Consider the following 17,955-nt stretch of genomic DNA (forward strand, 5'->3'; position numbering starts at 1 on the left):
AGGAAGGGGCTCAGTCCGGGATGTTCTGCCCCAGATTTCCAGCCTGGGGTGGGTGAGGGTGGTGTTTGCCAACTTGTCCTTCCCAAGCGCTCAGTACAGTGCTCCGCACACAGTCAGCGCTCAATAAACAGGATTGAATGAATGAATGATGACGATGAGGCCTGGGGTGGGGAGGAAAGTTGTGGTGATATGGATGTTCTGCCCCAGACTTCCAGTCTGGGGTGGGTGAGGGGGGTGTTTGCCAACTTGTCCTTCCCAAGCGCTCAGTCCAGTGCTCCGCACACAGTCAGCGCTCAATAAATACGATTGAATAAATGAATGAATGAATGAATGAATGATGATGATGAGGCCCGGGGTGGGGGGGAAAGTTGTGGTGATATGGATGTTCTGCCCCAGACTTCCAGCCTGGGGTGGGTGAGGGTGGTGTTTGCCAACTTGTCCTTCCCAAGCGCTTAGTCCAGTGCTCCGCACACAGTAAGCGCTCAATAAATACGATTGAATGAATGATGATGATGAGCCCTGGGTAGGGGGGAAAGTTGTGGTGATATGGATGTTCTGCCCCAGACTTCCAGCCTGGGGTGGGTGAGGGGGGTGTTTGCCAACTTGTCCTTCCCAAGCGCTCAGTACAGTGCTCCGCACACAGTCAGCGCTCAATAAACACGATTGAATGAATGAATGAATGATGATGATGAGGCCCAGGGTGGGGGGGAAAGTTGTGGTGATATAGTTGTTCTGCCCCAGACTTCCAGTCTGGGGTGGGTGAGGGGGGTGTTTGCCAACTTGTACTTCCAGGCACTTAGTCCAGTGCTACGCACACAGTCAGCGCTCAATAAATACGATTGAATGAATGATGATGATGAGCCCTGGGTAGGGGGGGAAAGTTGTGGTGATATGGATGTTCTGCCCCAGATTTCCAGCCTGGGGTGGGTGAGGGGGGTGTTTGCCAACTTGTCCTTCCCAAGCGCTCAGTCCAGTGCTCCGCACACAGTAAGCGCTCAATAAATACGATTGAATGAATGATGATGATGATGAGGCCCGGGGTGGGGGGGAAAGTTGTGGTGATATGGATGTTCTGCCCCAGACTTCCAGTCTGGGGGGGTGTGGGGGTGGTGAGGGTGGTGTTTGCCAACTTGTACTTCCCAAGCGCTCAGTACAGTGCTCCGCACACAGTCAGCGCTCAATAAATACGATTGAATGAATGATGATGATGAGCCCTGGGTAGGGGGGGAAAGTTGTGGTGATATGGATGTTCTGCCCCAGACTTCCAGTCTGGGGTGGGTGAGGGTGGTGTTTGCCAACTTGTCCTTCCCAAGCGCTCAGTCCAGTGCTCCGCACACAGTCAGCGCTCAATAAATACGATTGAATGAATGAATGAATGAATGAATGATGATGATGATGAGGCCCGGGGTGGGGAGGAAAGTTGTGGTGATATGGATGTTCTGCCCCAGACTTCCAGCCTGGGGTGGGTGAGGGGGGTGTTTGCCAACTTGTCCTTCCCAAGCGCTCAGTCCAGTGCTCCGCACACAGTCAGCGCTCAATAAATACGATTGAATGAATGAATGAATGAATGAATGATGATGATGATGAGGCCCGGGGTGGGGAGGAAAGTTGTGGTGATATGGATGTTCTGCCCCAGACTTCCAGTCTGGGGTGGGTGAGGGGGGTGTTTGCCAACTTGTCCTTCCCAAGCGCTTAGTCCAGTGCTCCGCACACAGTAAGCGCTCAATAAATACGATTGAATGAATGAGGAAGAGGAGGATGATTACCGTGTCCTGGGGTCTGACGCCCTTGTCCGGCTCGGATCCCTGGGAGGGGGCGGCGGTGGAAGAGGAGGAGGAGGAGGAGGAGGAGGAGGAGGAAGAGGAGGAGGAGGAGGAGGGGGGCGAGGAGGACGGCTGTCCGGACCCCCTGGCGTTCCTGTCGGGGGCGTCCAGCTTGATGAGCCGGTTGATGTAGGAGCCGCCCCCCGGGCCGGGGGGCTGCGGGTCTTCCTCGGGGGCGGCCCTCGAGTCCTTGCGGCGCCGCCCGTCGCGGGGGCCCGGGGGGGGCCCGGCCGGCTCCCAGCTCTTCCTCAGTTTCCCCGGGCCGGTGCCGCCGCCCCCCCCGCCCCCGGCCGGGCCCCCTCCCCCGCCGCCCCCGGGCCGGGCCCGCTCCGACACCGTCTTCAGGTGCTGCGGGAGGTCGCGGAACCAGCGGGTCGCCATGCGGGGGGCACCGGGGGGCGGCCCCCCCCGACGGCCGGTGGGCACGGGGCGAGGGGCCCACGCCTCCAGGCTCGCCCCCACTCCTGGGGAGGATGGACGGTTGGACGGCCGGGGGCAACGGGAAACACCACCGGCACCACCACCAGCACCACCACCCCTGCTCGACGGCCCACTTTTCCCTTCCCTTCCCTTCCCTTCCCTTCCCTTCCCCCTCCTTTCCTTCCTCGGCCAAGCCCCCTTCCCCTAAAGGACACTCCCCTCCCCATATATATATATATGGGGAGAAGCAGCGTGGCTCAGTAGAAAGAGCCCGGGCTTTGGAGTCAGAGGTCACGGGTTCAAATCCCGCCTCCGCCAACTGTCAGCTGCGTGACTTTGGCCAAGTCGCTTCACTTCTCTGGGCCTGTTCCCTCATCTGGAAAACGGGGATGAAGACTGGGAGCCCCCCCCCCCCGTGGGACAACCTGATCATCCCAGCGCTTAGAACAGTGCTTGGCACAGAGTAAGCGCTTAGTAAATGCCATCGTTATCTTTTAGACTGTGAGCCCACTGTTGGGTAGGGACTGTCTCTATATGTTGCCAATTTGTACTTCCCAAGAGCTTAGTACGGTGCTCTGCACAGAGTAAGCGCTCAATAAATACGATTGATGATGGTGATCATTATGTTTTAGACTGTGAGCCCACTGTTGGGTAGGGACTGTCTCTATATGTTGCCAATTTGTACTTCCCAAGCGCTTAGTACGGTGCTCTGCACAGAGTAAGCGCTCAATAAATATGATTGATTGATATATATGATAGTAATAATGTTGGCATTTGTTAAGCACTTCCTCTGTGCCAAGCACTGTTCTAAGCCCTTGGGGGGATACAAAGTGATCAGGTTGTCCCATGTGGGGTTCACAGTCTTGATCCCCATTTTACAGATGAGGGAACTGAGGCTCAGAGAAGTTAAGTGACTCGCCCAAGGTCACACAGCAGACAGGTGGTGGAGCCGGAATTCGAATCCCTGACCTCTGACTCCAAAGCCCGGGCTCTTTCCACTGAGCCACGCTGCTTCTCTCTGTTCCATCGTATTGATTGAGCGCTGACTGTGTGCAGAGCCCTGGACTAAGCGCTTGGGAAGGACAAGGTGGCAACATATATTTATTCAGTCAGTCAGTCAATCGTATTGATTGAGCGCTGACTGTGTGCGGAGCCCTGGACTAAGCGCTTGGGAAGGACAAGGTGGCAACATATATTCATTCATTCAGTCAGTCAATCGTATTGATTGAGCGCTGACTGTGTGCGGAGCACTGGACTAAGCGCTTGGGAAGGATATCTATCCTATTTATTTTATTTTGTTAGCAAGTTTGGTTTTGTTCTCTGTCTCCCCCTTTTAGACTGTGAGCCCACTGTTGGGTAGGGACTGTCTCTATATGTTGCCAATTTGTACTTCCCAAGCGCTTAGTACAGTGCTCTGCACATAGTAAGCGCTCAATAAATACGATTGATGATGATGATGACAAGGTGGCAAGATATATTCATTCATTCAGTCAATCGTATTGATTGAGCGCTGACTGTGTGCGGAGCCCTGGACTAAGCGCTTGGGAAGGACAAAGTGGCAACATAAATTCATTTGTTCAGTCGTATTTAGTGAGCACTGACTGTGTGCGGAGCACTGGACTAAGCGCCTGGGAAGTACAAGTGGCAACATATATTCATTCATTCAGTCAGTCAATCGTATTTATTAAGCGCTGTGTGCGGAGCACTGGACTGAGCGCTTGGGAAATACAAGGTGGCAACATATATTCATTCATTCAATCGTATTTATTGAGCGCTGTGTGCGGAGCACTGGACTAAGCGCTTGGAAAGTACAAGTTGGCAACATCTATTCATTCATTCATTCATTCAATCGTATTTATTGAGCGCTGACTGTGTGCGGAGCACTGGACTAAGCGCTTGGGAAGTACAAGGTGGCAACATATATTCATTCGTTCAATCGTATTTATTGAGCGCTGACTGTGTGCGGAGCCCTGGACTAAGCGCTTGCGAAGTACAAGTTGGCAACATATATTCATTCATTCATTCCTTCAATCGTATTTATTGAGCGCTGACTGTGGGCGCCCATTTCACCTACAGGCCACGCCCCTTCCACTAAATGACACGCCCACCCCCTACAGGCCACGCCCCTTTCTCTATAGGACACGCCCCTTTCTCTGTAGGACACGCCCCTTCCCCTATGGGCCACACCCATTTTCCCCAAAAGACACGCCCCTTCATGTAGGTCACGCCCCCTCCACCTACGGGCCCCACCCCTCCCACTACATGACAGGTCCCTTTCTCTATAGGGCACGCCCCTTCCCCTTTGGGCCACACCCACTTCCCCCAAAGACACGCCCCATCATATAGGCCACGCCCCTTCATATAGGTCACGCCCCTGTCACCTACGGGCCACGCCTCTTCCCCTAAATGAGACGCCCCTTTTCCTTTACATGCCACGCCCCTTCCTCTATAGGGCACGGCCCTTCCCCTACGGGCCAAGCCATTCCCCTAAAGGCCACTCCCCTTTCCCCTACAGACCACACCCTGTCCCCTACCGACCACGCCCCTCCCCAAATGACACACCTCTTCCCCTATAGACCACACCCCTCCCCTAAATGACACGCCCCTTCCCTGCAGGCCACGCCCCCTCATCTACGGCCCCGCCCCTAAACGGCACTCCCCTTTCCCCTATAGGCCACGCCCCTTTCCACTAAAAGACGCCCCTTTCCCCTAAATCATCAATCATCAATCGTATTTATTGAGCGCTTACTGTGTGCAGAGCACTGTACTAAGCGCTTGGGAAGTACAAATTGGCAACACACAGAGACAGTCCCTGCCCAACAGTGGGCTCACAGTCTAGTTTGGTGCGGAGAAGCAGCGTGGCTCAGTGGAAAGAGTCCGGGCTTTGGAGTCAGAGGTCATGGGTTCAAATCCCGGCTCCACCAATTGTCAGCTGTGTGACTTTGGGCAAGTCACTTCACTTCTCTGGGCCTCAGTTCCCTCATGGATCGGAGTGAGGAGAGAGGAGGCCGGCTGGTAGCCCAGGTGGGATAGGGACCGTCTCTAGATGTTGCCAATTCGTACTTCCCAAGCGCTTAGTCCGGTGCTCTGCACACAGGAAGCGCTCAATAAATACGATCGGATGAATAGGATGAGTGCTTGGATCAGCACGGTAGAAGTTTGGATAGAGAGGAAAGGGCAGATTTTAGCAATGCGAAGGTTTTGGAAGGAGTTTGAAGGATTTGGTGACAGATTGAATATGTGGGTGGATGAGTCGAGGACAGTGCCAAGGTTACCGGCTGCTGAGGTGGAGAGGGAAGTGGTGTTGTCTACAGTTATAATAATAATGTTGGTATTTGTTAAGCCCTTACTATGTGCCAAGCACTGTTCTAAGCGCTGGGGGAGATCCAAGGTAATCAGGTTGTCCCACGGGGGGCTCCCAGTCTTCACCCCCATTTTCCAGATGAGGGAACTGAGGCCCAGAGAAGTGAAGAGACTTGCCCAAGGTCACACAGCTGACGAGTGGTGGAGCCGGGATTAGAACCCACGGCCTCGGGCTCCCCGGCCCGGGCTCTTTCCACTGAGACCCGCAGCTTCTCTCTGGGAAAGATAAGGGAAGGACAGGGTTTGGGTGGGAAGATAAGGAGTTCAGTTGCGGATGGGTTTAATCTGAGGTGTTGGCGGGAAAACCCGAGTTGAGATGTCTAAAAGTCAGGAGGATATGTGACATTGCAGGGAAGGGGAGAGGTCAGGGCTGGAGATTTGGGAATCATCTGCGTGGAGAAGAAGATTGAAGCTGTGGGAGTGAATGAGTTCTCCAAGGGAAGAGCACGGGCTTTGGAGTCAGAGGTCGTGGGTTCAAATAATAATAATAATAATAATAATAATGGCATTTATTAAGCGCTTACTACGTGCAAAGCACTGTTCTAAGCTCTGGGGAGGTTACAAGGTGATCAGGTTGTCCCATGTGGGGCTCACAGTCTTAATCCCCATTTTACAGTTGAGGTAACTGAGGCACAAAGAAGTGAACTGACTTGCCCAAGTCACCCAGCTGACAATTGGCAGAGCAGGGATTTGAACCCATGACCTCTGACTCCAAAGCCCAGACTCTTCCCACTGAGCCACGCTGCTTCTCTAAATCCCGGCCCCACTGCTTGTCAGCTGTGTGACTTTAGGCAGGTCACTTCACTTCTCTGGGCCTCAGTTACCTCATCAGTAAAATGGGGATTCATTCACTCATTCAATCGTATTTATTGAGCGCTTACTGTGTGCAGAGCACTGTACTAAGCGCTTGGGAAGTACAAGTTGGCAACACACAGAGACGGTCCCTACCCAACAACGGGCTGACACTCTACAAGGGGGAGACGGACAACAAAACAAAATATATTAACAAAATAAAATAAATAGAATAGTAAATACGTACAAGTAAAATAGAGTAATAAATCTGTACAAACATGAGGCCTGTGGTGGCTGTGAGGCCTGTGGTGGCTCAGAGGGAAAGTAACAGCCTTGAAAGGTTGGAGGCCTGGGTTCTAATCCCCCCTCTGGTATGAGAGTTGAAAAAAGATTGTAAATACCTAGGAGGGTTTAGAATAGATCACCTAAGAGTGCTGAGATAAAATAAGCGCTTAGTACAGTGCTCTGCACATAGTAAGCGCTCAATAAATACGATTGATGATGATATAGACAGGTGCTGTGGGGTGGGGAAGGAGGCAGGGCCGGGGGGCAGAGGGTTAAGACTGTGAGCCCCATGTGGGACAACCTTATCACCTTGTTACCTCCCCAGCGCTTAGAACAGTGTTTTGTACATAGTAAGCACTTAATAAATGCCATTATTATTATTATTATTATTATTACTGGAATGCCCTCCCTCTGCCCATCCGCCAAGCTAGCTCTCTTCCTCCCTTCAAGGCCCTACTGAGATCTCACCTCCTCCAGGAGGCCTTCCCAGACTGAGCCCCTTCCTTCCTCTCCCCCTCGTCCCCTTCTCCATCCCATCTTACCTCCTTCCCTTCCCCACAGCACCTGTATATATGTATATATGTTTGTGCATATTTATTACTCTTTATTTTACTCGTACATATCTATTCTATTTATTTCATTTTGTTAATACGTTTGGTTTTTGTCTCTGTCTCCCCCTTCTAGACGGTGAGCCCACTGTTGGGTAGGGACTGTCTCTAGATGTTGCCAACTTGTACTTCCCAAGCGCTTAGTACAGTGCTCTGCACAAAGTAAGCGCTCAATAAATACGGTTGATTGATTGATTGATAGAAAGGGGCCCAGAACTGAGACTTCAATAACAATAATAATAATAATGGTATTTGTTAAGCGCTTACTATGTGCAAAGCACTATTCTAAGCGCTGGATCACCAACAACATTAAGAGCAAGGAAAGAGGTTTTCTTAAGGACTCCTACTGTCAGAGGGTGGGAGGCAGAGGAGGAGCCCGCAAAAGAGACGGAGAAGGAGAGGTCAGAGAGGCAGGAGGAGAACCAAGAGAGGACGAGTGTCAGTGAAGCCAAAAGAGTTGTGCAGAAACGCTCTGGGCATGTTACTCCCCTCCTCAAAAATCTCCAGTGGCTACCACTCAACCTATGCATCAGGCAGAAACTCCTCACCCTGGGCTTCCAGGCTGTCCATCCATCCCCTCGCCCCGTCCTCCCTCACCTCCCTTCTCTCCTTCTCCATCCCAGCCCGCACCCTCCGCTCCTCTGCCACCGCTAATCTCCTCACCGTTAGGCCTCGTTCTCGCCTGTCCCGCCATCGACCCCCGGCCCACGTCCTCCCCCGGGCCTGGAATGCCCCCAATCCCTCTGCCCATCCGCCAAGCTCGCTCTCTTCCTCCCTTCAAGGCCCTGCTGAGAGCTCACCTCCTCCAGGAGGCCTTCCCACACTGAGCCCCCTCTTTCCTCTCCCCCCCCCCCCATCGCCCTACCTCCTTCCCCTCCCCACAGCACCTATATATGATGATGATGGCATTTATTAAACACTTACTATGTGCAAAGCACTGTTCTAAGCGCTGGGGGAAGTTACAAGGCGATCAGGTTGTCCCACGGGGGGCTTACGGTCTTAATCCCCATTTTACAGATGAAGTAACTGAAGCACAGAGAAGCTAAGTGACTTGCCCAAAGCCACACAGCTGACAACTGGTGGAGCCAGGATTTGAACCCATGACCTCTGACTCCAAAGCCCGTGCTCTTTCCATTGAGCCACGCTGCTTCTCCTGTATATGCTTGTGCAGATTTATTACTCTATTTTACTTGTACATATTTACTATTCTATTTATTTTGTTAATGATGTGCATCGAGCTTTACTTCTATTATTCTGATGACTTGACACCTGTCCACATGTTTTGTTCTCCTGTCTGTCTCCCCCCTCTAGACTGTGAGCCCGTTGTTGGGTAGGGACCGTCTCTATATGTCACCAACTTGTACTTCCCAAGCGCTTAGTCCAGTGCTCTGCATACAGTAAGCGCTCAATAAATACGATTGAATGAATGAATGAATGAGTGGATAAGGTTTTAAGAAGGGATCTACAGTGTCAGAAGCAGCTGGGGGGTCTAGGAGGATTAGGACAGAGTAGAGGCCGTCAGATTTGGCAAAAAGAAGGTCGTCCGTGACCTTAGAGAGGGTTATTTCTGTGGAGCGAAGGGGGCGGAAGCCAGATTGAAGGGAATCTGGGAGAGAATCGGAGGAGAGGAAGTGGCAACAGAGGATATAAACAACGCTCTCAAGAAGTTTGGAGAGAAATGGAGATGGGGAGATAACTGAAGGGAGCCATGGGGTCAAGGGAGGGTCTTTTTTAAGGGAGGGGAGACACGGGCGTGTTTGAAAGCAGTGGGGAAGAAGCCGCTAGAAATGGCAGTCGAGGAGGGAAGGAGGAAGGGGGCAAGTGTTCCCATAAGGTGCGAAGGAATGCTCCCTGCTGAGAGCTCACCTCCTCCAGGAGGCCTTCCCAGACTGAGCCCCTTCCTTCCTCTCCCCCTCTTCCCCCTCTCCATCCCCCCATCTTACCTCCCTCCCTTCCCCACAGCACCTGTATATATGTATATATGTTTGTACATATTTTTTTACTCTATTTATTTAATTTATTTGTACATATCTATTCTATTTATTTTATTTTGTTAGTATGTTTGGTTTTGTTCTCTGTCTCCCCCTTTTAGACTGTGAGCCCACTGTTGGGTAGGGACTGTCTCTATATGTTGCCAATTTGTACTTCCCAAGCGCTTAGTACAGTGCTCTGCACATAGTAAGCGCTCAATAAATACGATTGATGATGATGATGATGATGATGAAGGAATGGGGTTGGATTTACAGGTGGAAGGGGTAGATTTAGAGAGGAGGCAAGAGATTTCATCTTGAGTTACTGCAGGGAACATAGGGGACCATTGCAGGGGAGATTTTAGGGAGATCATGCCAGATGGTTTCAATTTTGTGGGTAATAATAATAATGATGGCATTTATTAAGCGCTTACTACGTGCAAAGCGCCGTTCTAAGTGCTGGGGAGGTTACAAGGTGATCAGGTTGTCCCACGGGGGGCTCCCAGTCTTCACCCCCATTTGACAGATGAGGGAGCTGAGGCCCAGCGAAGTGACTTGCCCAAAGTCACATGGCAGACGAGTGGTGGAGTTGGGATTAGAACCCAGGACCTCCGACTCCCAAGACCGTGCTCTTCCCATTAAGCCGCGCGGCTTCTCAAGTATGGATGTGAAGTCCGTAGCCAGCTCATTAGGGGAAAGGGTCGGTGGGAATCGGGGGGGACGGGAGGTTCGAGAAGGGAGTTTAAATGTCTGGAAAGGCTGGCGGGGGCTGTGGGTATGGGAGTTCATTAAGAATCAATCAATCAATCAATCGTATTTATTGAGCGCTTACTATGTGCAGAGCACTGTACTAAGCGCTTGGGAAGTCCAAGTTGGCAACATCTAGAGACAGTCCCTACCCAACAGTGGGCTCACAGTCTAAAAGGGGGAGACAGAGAACAAAACCAAACATACTAACAAAGTAAAATAAGTAGAATAGATATGTACAAGTAAAATAAATAGAGTAGTAAATATGTGCAAACATATATACATCTATACAGGTGCTGTGGGGAAGGGAAGGAGGTAAGATGGGGGGGATGGAGAGGGGGACGAGGGGGAGAGGAAGGAGCAATATTGTTGTCGGGCAGAGGAGAGGGCCAAATTGAAGCAGAAAAGAATGAATTTGGGCCAAATTGAAGCAGAAAAGAATGAATTTGAGGCGGCCAAGGTCAGAGAGATGTCTGGATTTCCTCCAACAGCCTTCCGGGGCACGGGAGCGGAGGAAGCGGACTGTTGAGGTGATCCAGGGTGGCAGGTCACCGCTACGGGACCGGCGGAGGGACGGAGGAGCAAAGGAGTTCAGTTCAGTGGAGAGGGTGGTGTTGACTGGGTTGATTTGTACGTATTTATTACTCTATTTATTTATTTTACTTGTACATATCCTATTTATTTTGTTAATCTGTTTGGTTTTGTTCTCTGTCTCCCCCTTCTAGACTGTGAGCCCACTGTTGGGTAGGGACCGTCTCTAGATGTTGCCAACTTGGACTTCCCAAGCGCTTAGTCCAGTGCTCTGCACACAGTAAGCGCTCAATAAATACGATTGATTGAGCCCACTGTTGGGTAGGGTCCGTCTCTATATGTTGCCAACTTGTACTTCCCAAGCGCTTAGTACAGTGCTCTGCACACAGTAAGCGCTCAATAGATACGATTGATTGATTGATTCAGAAGGTAGTTTGGCTGTGGAGACCTAATGGGGTAGGATAGCTGTAGAATACAAGCTCCTAAGTCTCTGCTGTGTGACCTTGGGCAAGTCACTTGCTTGGCACATAGTAATAATAATAATGATGGCATTTATTAAGCGCTTACTATGTGCAAAGCACTGTTCTAAGTGCTGGGGAGGTTACAAGGTGATCAGGTTGTCCCACAGGAGGCTTACAGTCAATCCCCATTTTACAGATGAGGTAACTGAGGCACAGAGAAGAAGAATAATAATGATGGCATTTATCCATCCATCATCAATCGTATTTATTGAGCGCTTACTGTGTGCAGAGCACTGTACAAACCGCTTGGGAAGTACAAGTTGGCAACATATAGAGACAGTCCCTACCCAACTTATTAAGCGCTTACTGTGTGCAAAGTACTGTTCTAAAGCGCTGGGGAGTTTACAAGGTGATCAGGTTGTCCTACGGGGGGCTCACAGTCTTAGTCCCCATTTTCCAGATGAGGGAACTGAGGCCCAGAGAAGTGAAGTGACTTGCCCAAAGTCACACAGCTTACAATTGGTGGAGCTGGGATTTGAACCCCTGACCACTGATTCCAAAGCCCGTGCTCTTTCCACTGAGCCATGCTGCTTCTCAAATCGCTTAACAAATACCATAATTATTATTCTTCTTCTCAGGGCCTCAGTGACCTCATCTGGAAAATGGGGATTAAGACTGTGAGCCTCAGGTGGGACAGGGCCTGTAACCAACCTGATGAACTTGGATAGCGATAATTGTGATATTTGTAATTATTATTAATAATAATCATTAATAGCATTAGTATATTAATTATAATATAATGTTGAGCACTAGCGTTAATATATTAATAATAATATAATGTTGAGCTCTTACTATGTGCCAGGCACTATTCTAAGCACTGGGAGGGACACAAGCAAATCGGGTTGGACACAGTCCTTGTCCCACGTGGGGCTCAAAGTCTCAATCCCCCTTTTACAGATGAGGGAACTGAGGCACAGAGAAGAGGAGTGACTGGCCCAAGGTCCCAAGGCAGACAGGTGGCAAAACCGGAATTAGAACCCATGACCTTCTGACCCCTAGGCCCGCTCTCTATCCACCATGCCGTGCTGCTTCTTTATCTACCCCAGTGCTTAGAACAGTGCTTGGCACACAGTAAGCATTCAAAAAGTACCATTATTAGCATTAGGGGCAGTCATCTCGTCTACCAACTCTAATCTTGTACTCTCCCAAGCGTTCAGTATAGCGCTCTGCACACAAAGAGCGCTCAATAAATATTATCCATGGATGAGCAAGGACCAGATGTGGCGGGGTTAGGGAAGACTGCTCCTCAAATCCAACAGAGAGTTTCTCTCCCCCTCTTCAAAGCCTGTATATATGCATATGTTTGTATATGTTTATTACTCTATTTATTTATTTATTTTACTTGTACCTATCTATTCTATTCATTTTATTTTGTTAGTATGTTTGGTTTTGTTCTCTGTCTCCCCCTTCTAGACTGTGAGCCCACTGTTGGGCAGGGACTGTCTCTATATGTTGCCAGCTTGTACATCCCTAGTGCTTAGTACAGTGCTCTGCACACAGAAAGCGCTCAATAAATACGATTGATTGATTGATTTATCTACCCCAGTGCTTGGCACACAGTAAGCATTTAACAACTACCATTATTAGCATTAGGGGCAGTCATCTCGTCTACCAACTCTTATCTTGTACTCTCCCAAGCGTTCAGTATAGCGCTCTGCACACAAAGAGCGCTCAATAAATATTATCCATGGATGAGCAAGGACCAGATGTGGCGGGGTTAGGGAAGACTGCTCCTCAAATCCAACAGAGTTTCTCTCCCCCTCTTCAAAGCCTGTATATATGTATATATGTTTATTACTCTATTTATTTATTTATTTTACTTGTAGCTATTCTATTTATTTTATTTTGTTAGTATGTTTGGTTTTGTTCTCTGTCTCCCCCTTCTAGACTGTGAGCCCACTGTTGGGTAGGGACTGTCTCTATATGTTGCCAGCTTGGACTTCCCAAGCGCTTAGTACAGTGCTCTGCACACAGTAAGCGCTCAATAAATACGATTGATTGATTGATTATTGAAGGCTCATCTCCTCCAGGAAGCCTTCCCAGACTAAGCCCCCCTTTCCTCTTCTCCCGCTCCCTTCTGCGTCGCTCCGAGTTGTTCCCTCTGCCTTTTCCCCCCTCCCAGCCCCACACCACTTACGTCCATATCCCCTCCCTCTAGACTCTAAGCTCGTTTTGGGCAGGGAAAGTGTCCGCTTACTGTTGTATTGTGCTCTCCCGAGCGCTTAGTCCAGTGCTCTGCACACAGTAAGTGCTCAATAAATACGATGGAATGGATGACCGCTCTGACCGTTTTGACAACTAAATTCATTCATCCGACTTGTCCTTCCCAAGTGCTCAGTCCAGTGCTCCGCACACAGTGAGCGCTCAATACGATTGAATGAATGAATGAAAATCGTCAGAATAAATAAATACGATTGAATGGATGGATGAAGAGGAGTACCCCAGGGGGGATTGGGGGGGCCGGGTGCTCACTCTGGTAGGAGTACTCGAGGAAGGAATGATGACGGAGGGTAGTGAAGACGGTGTATAGAGCCCAGTCCAGTACACAGGTCACCAGCAGTAGCAGAGTCGATGCCACCATCAGCTCCCGGATCTGCCGGACCCGCCAGATGCCCTTTTTGTTTTTCCTCTCCTCCTCCCCATCCCCTCTGCCCCACCTCCTTCCCCTCCCCACAGCACCTGTAAATGTAATAATAATAATAATAATGATGGTATTTGTTAAGCGCTTACTATGTGCCAAGCACTGTTCTAAGCGCTGGCGGGGGGGGGGATACAAGGTGATCAGGTTGTCCCACGGGGGGCTCACAGTCTTCATCACCATTTTACAGATGACGGAACTGAGGCCCAGAGAAGTGAAGTGACTTGCCCAAGGTCACACAGCTGACAAGTGGCGGAGCCGGGATTCGAACCCATGACCTCTGACTCCAAAGCCCGGGCTCTTTCCACTGAGCCGTTTGTACAGATTTATTACTCTATTTATTTTACTTGTGCCGTCTCCCCCTTGAAGACTGTGAGCCCGCTGCTGGGTAGGGACCGTCTCTATATGTTGCCAGCTTGGACTTCCCAAGCGCTTAGTACAGTGCTCTGCACACAGTAAGCGCTCAATAAGTACGATTGAATGAATGAATGGTGGCCTCTTCCGGCTCCATGGCGCCCCCTAAAGGCGCCCTGGGGTATGACACCTCACACCTCGGCTGAAGAGAATTCCCAAAAGATAATAATAATAATAATAATAATAATAATAATAATAGTAATAATAATGTTGGTATTTGTTAAGCGCTTACTATGTGCCAAGCACTGTTCTAAGCGCTGGGGGAAGATACAAAGTAATCAGGTTGTCCCACGAGGGGCTCACGGTCTTCATCCCCATTTTACAGATGAGGGAACTGTAAGTGCCTACGGTGTTAGTAATAATAATAATAATGGCATTTATTAAGCGCTTACTATGTGCAAAGCACTGTTCTACGCGCTGGTATTTACGGTATTTAATAAGCACTTGCTGTTAATTACGGTACTCATTCATTCAACCGTACTTATTGAGCGCTTACTGCATGCAAAGCACTGTACTAAGCGCTTAGCAGAGTACAATATGACAGAGGCATTCCCTTCTCACAAGGGTATCTCTTCAGCTCATTAGTAAGCATTGCGCTAAGGCCTGGGACAGATATAGGACAGTCAGATCAGACCCAATCATCAGGAAGAGAGCATGGGGCTGGTCGTCAAGAAGGCCCTGAGTTCTAATCCCGACTCTGCCATAATAATAATATATAATAATAATAATTATTACTATTATAACGGCATTTATTAAGCGCTTACTATGTGCCAAGCACTGTTCTAAGCGCTGGGGAGGTTACCAGGTGATCAGGTTGTCCCACGGGGGGCTCACAGTCTTAATTCCCATTTTACGGATGAGATAACTGAGGCCCAGAGAAGTGAAGTGACTTGCCCAAAGTCACCCAGCTGACAATTGGCGGAGCCAGGATTTGAACCCAAGACCTCTGACTCCCAAGCCCGGGCTCTTTCCACTGAGCCACACTGCTACTCACGCCTCGTACCTCCTGTGTGCCCTTCGGCAAGTCACTTACCTGTGTCTCAGTTTCTTCATCTGTCAAATGGGGATTAAGACTGTGAGTCCTGTGTGGGATGGGGACTGGGTCCAACCCAATTATCCTCTAAGCTATAAGCTCACTGTGGGCAGGGAATGAGTCTATTTGTTGTTGTATTGTACTCTCCCAAGCGCTTAGCGTAGTGCTCTGCACACTAAGTGCTCAATAAATACAATTGAATAATCTTGTACCTACCCCGGTGCTTAGTACAGTGCCTGGTCCATAGTAAGTGCTTAACTACCACATTTATTATTATTTTTAGGGGTGGAGTGGGAGAGACCAGGGATTGATAGAGGACACCGAGGCCCTACCTCCTTCCCCTCCCCACAGCACTTGTACAGATTTATTACTCTATTTTACTTGTACATATTTACTATTCTATTTTATTAATGATGTGCATCTAGCTTTAATTCTATTTATTCTGACAGTTTTGACACCTGTCTACATGTCTTGTTTTGTTGTCTGTCCCCCCACTTCTAGACTGTGAGCCCGCTGTTGGGTAGGGACCGTCTCCAGATGTTGCCGACCTGTACTTCCCAAGCGCTTAGTCCAGTGCTGCGCACACAGTAAGCGCTCAATAAACACGAATGAATGAATGAATGCAGCCCAGAGAGCAAAGTGACTTGACCAGGGTCGCAATCAATCAACAAACCCTACTTTTTGAGTACTTACTGTGTGCAGAACGCTGGACTAAGCGCCTGAGAGGGGACAATACAACAGTTGGCGGACATTCCCTGCTCATAACGAGCTTGAAGTCGAGAGGGGGAGACAGAGGTTAATAGAAATCAATCAATCAATCGATCGTATTTATTGAGCGCTTACTGTGTGCAGAGCACTGTACTAAGCGCTTGGGAAGTCCAAGTTGGCAACATATAGAGATGGTCCCTACCCAACAGTGGGCTCACAGTCTAGAAGTCGCCCAGAAGACGATGAATTACGGATATGTACACAAGTCAGATGGTCAATCGTATTTATTGAGCGCTTGTGCACAGAGCGCTGTACTATCAATTGATTGTATTTATTGAGCGCTTACTGTGTGCAGAGCACTGTACTAAGCGCTTGGGAAGTCCAAGTTGGCAACATATAGAGACGGTCCCTACCCAACAGTGGGCTCACAGTCTAGAAGTCGCCCAGAAGAGGATGAATTACGGATATGTACACAAGTCAGATGGTCAATCGTATTTATTGAGCGCTAGTGCGCAGAGCGCTGTACTGTCAATCAATCGATCGTATTTATTGAGCGCTTACTGTGTGCAGAGCACTGGACTAAGCGCTTGGGAGAATACAACAGACTATAACAGACACATTCCCTGCCCACAACGAGCTGACAGTCTAGAGGGGGGATATGGGGTGAGTAAAGGGTGCAAATCTAAGTGCAAGAGTGACACAGAAAGGAGTGGGAAAATGAGAGGGAATGTGTTTGTTTATTGTTGTATAGTCCTCTCCCCAGCGCTTAGAACAGTGCTTTGCACGTAGTAAGCGCTTAACAAATACCATTATTATTATTAGTAGTACAGCACTCTGCACACAGTAAGAGCTCAATAAATACAATTAAATGAATGAGTGAATGAAAAGAGGAAATGAGGGCTTAGTCAGGGAAGGCCAGGGGCAGAGCTGGGACCAGAAAGGGGGGGTCTCTCGAGGTATTAAGACTGTGAGCCCACCGTTGGGTAGGGACTGTCTCTATATGTTGCCAACTTGTACTTCCCAAGCGCTTAGTACAGTGCTCTGCACACAGTAAGCGCTCAATAAATACGATTGATTGATTGGGCTAAGCACTGTCCCATCGTGGAGGTCCAAACCACAGACTTAGTGGACTACAATACTCCTCTCCCCACCCCTGGCTATCACCCCAAGACGTGCGACGGCAACTTGACATGCATCAGTCCGTATATCCTTCGCCTATCCTTCCTTTAAGCAGCAGCATGGCTTAGTGGCTAGAGCCCAGGCTTAGGAGTCAGAGGGACCTGAGTTCTAATCCTGCTCCACCCTATGTCTGCCACGTGACCGCGAGCGAGTCACTTCACTTCTCCGGGTCTCAGCTGCCTCACCTGTACAACGGGGACCGAGACTGGGAGCTCCACCTGGGACGGGGACTATGCCCAACCTGCTTAACAAATACCATTCTTATTATCGTTATTAATGATTACTTCCATAATAATAACAGTACGTGATTATTAATAATAATAATGAGTCCAGTGCTCTGCACACAGTAAGTGCTCAATAAATACTATTGAATGAATGAGGTAAGGCAGGGGGATGGGGAGGGGGACATAATAAGCGCTTAACAAATGCCATTCTTATGATCATTATTAATGATTTACATCATCCAAGCGCTTAGTACAGTGCTCTGCACACAGTAAGCGCTCAATACGATTGATGATGATCATCCTAATAACTCACTATTATATTAATAATGATGAGTCCAGTGCTCTGCACACAGGAAGCGCTCAATAAATACGATTGCATGAATAATAATGGGAATAAGTGTACATATTTATTCTATTTATTTTATTCTGTTAATATGTTTTGTCGTCTGTCTCCCCCTTCTAGACTGTGGGTCCGCTGTCGGGTCGGGACCGTCTCTAGATGTTGCCAACGTGGACTTCCCAAGCGCTTAGTCCAGTGCTCTGCACAAAGTAAGCGCTCAATAAATACAATTGAATGAATTAATGAACTTGTCTCTACCCCAGTGCTTAGAACAGGGCTTGGCCCCTAATAAGCACTTACGCCACCTCCGATCCACAGCGACGCCAGGAGCACCATAAATATTATTATTACTCAGTATT

General features: G+C 49.2%; 1 protein-coding gene across 1 annotated transcript in view; it reads right to left on the reverse strand.

The window, feature by feature from the left end:
- The window catches only part of SHE (Src homology 2 domain containing E), a 43,800-nt gene extending 41,469 nt beyond the window's left edge, over positions 1-2,331 (reverse strand). Inside the window, exon 1 of the mRNA XM_038769020.1 lies at positions 1,767-2,331. Within this exon, the coding sequence (XP_038624948.1) occupies positions 1,767-2,204 (438 nt within the window). The 5' untranslated portion in view covers positions 2,205-2,331. The remainder of the gene's footprint in view (positions 1-1,766) is intronic.
- Positions 2,332-17,955: the final 15,624 nt, after the last annotated feature.

Source organism: Tachyglossus aculeatus, chromosome Y4 (genome assembly GCF_015852505.1).
Source record: "Tachyglossus aculeatus isolate mTacAcu1 chromosome Y4, mTacAcu1.pri, whole genome shotgun sequence".
Taxonomy (NCBI): Eukaryota; Metazoa; Chordata; class Mammalia; order Monotremata; family Tachyglossidae; genus Tachyglossus; species Tachyglossus aculeatus.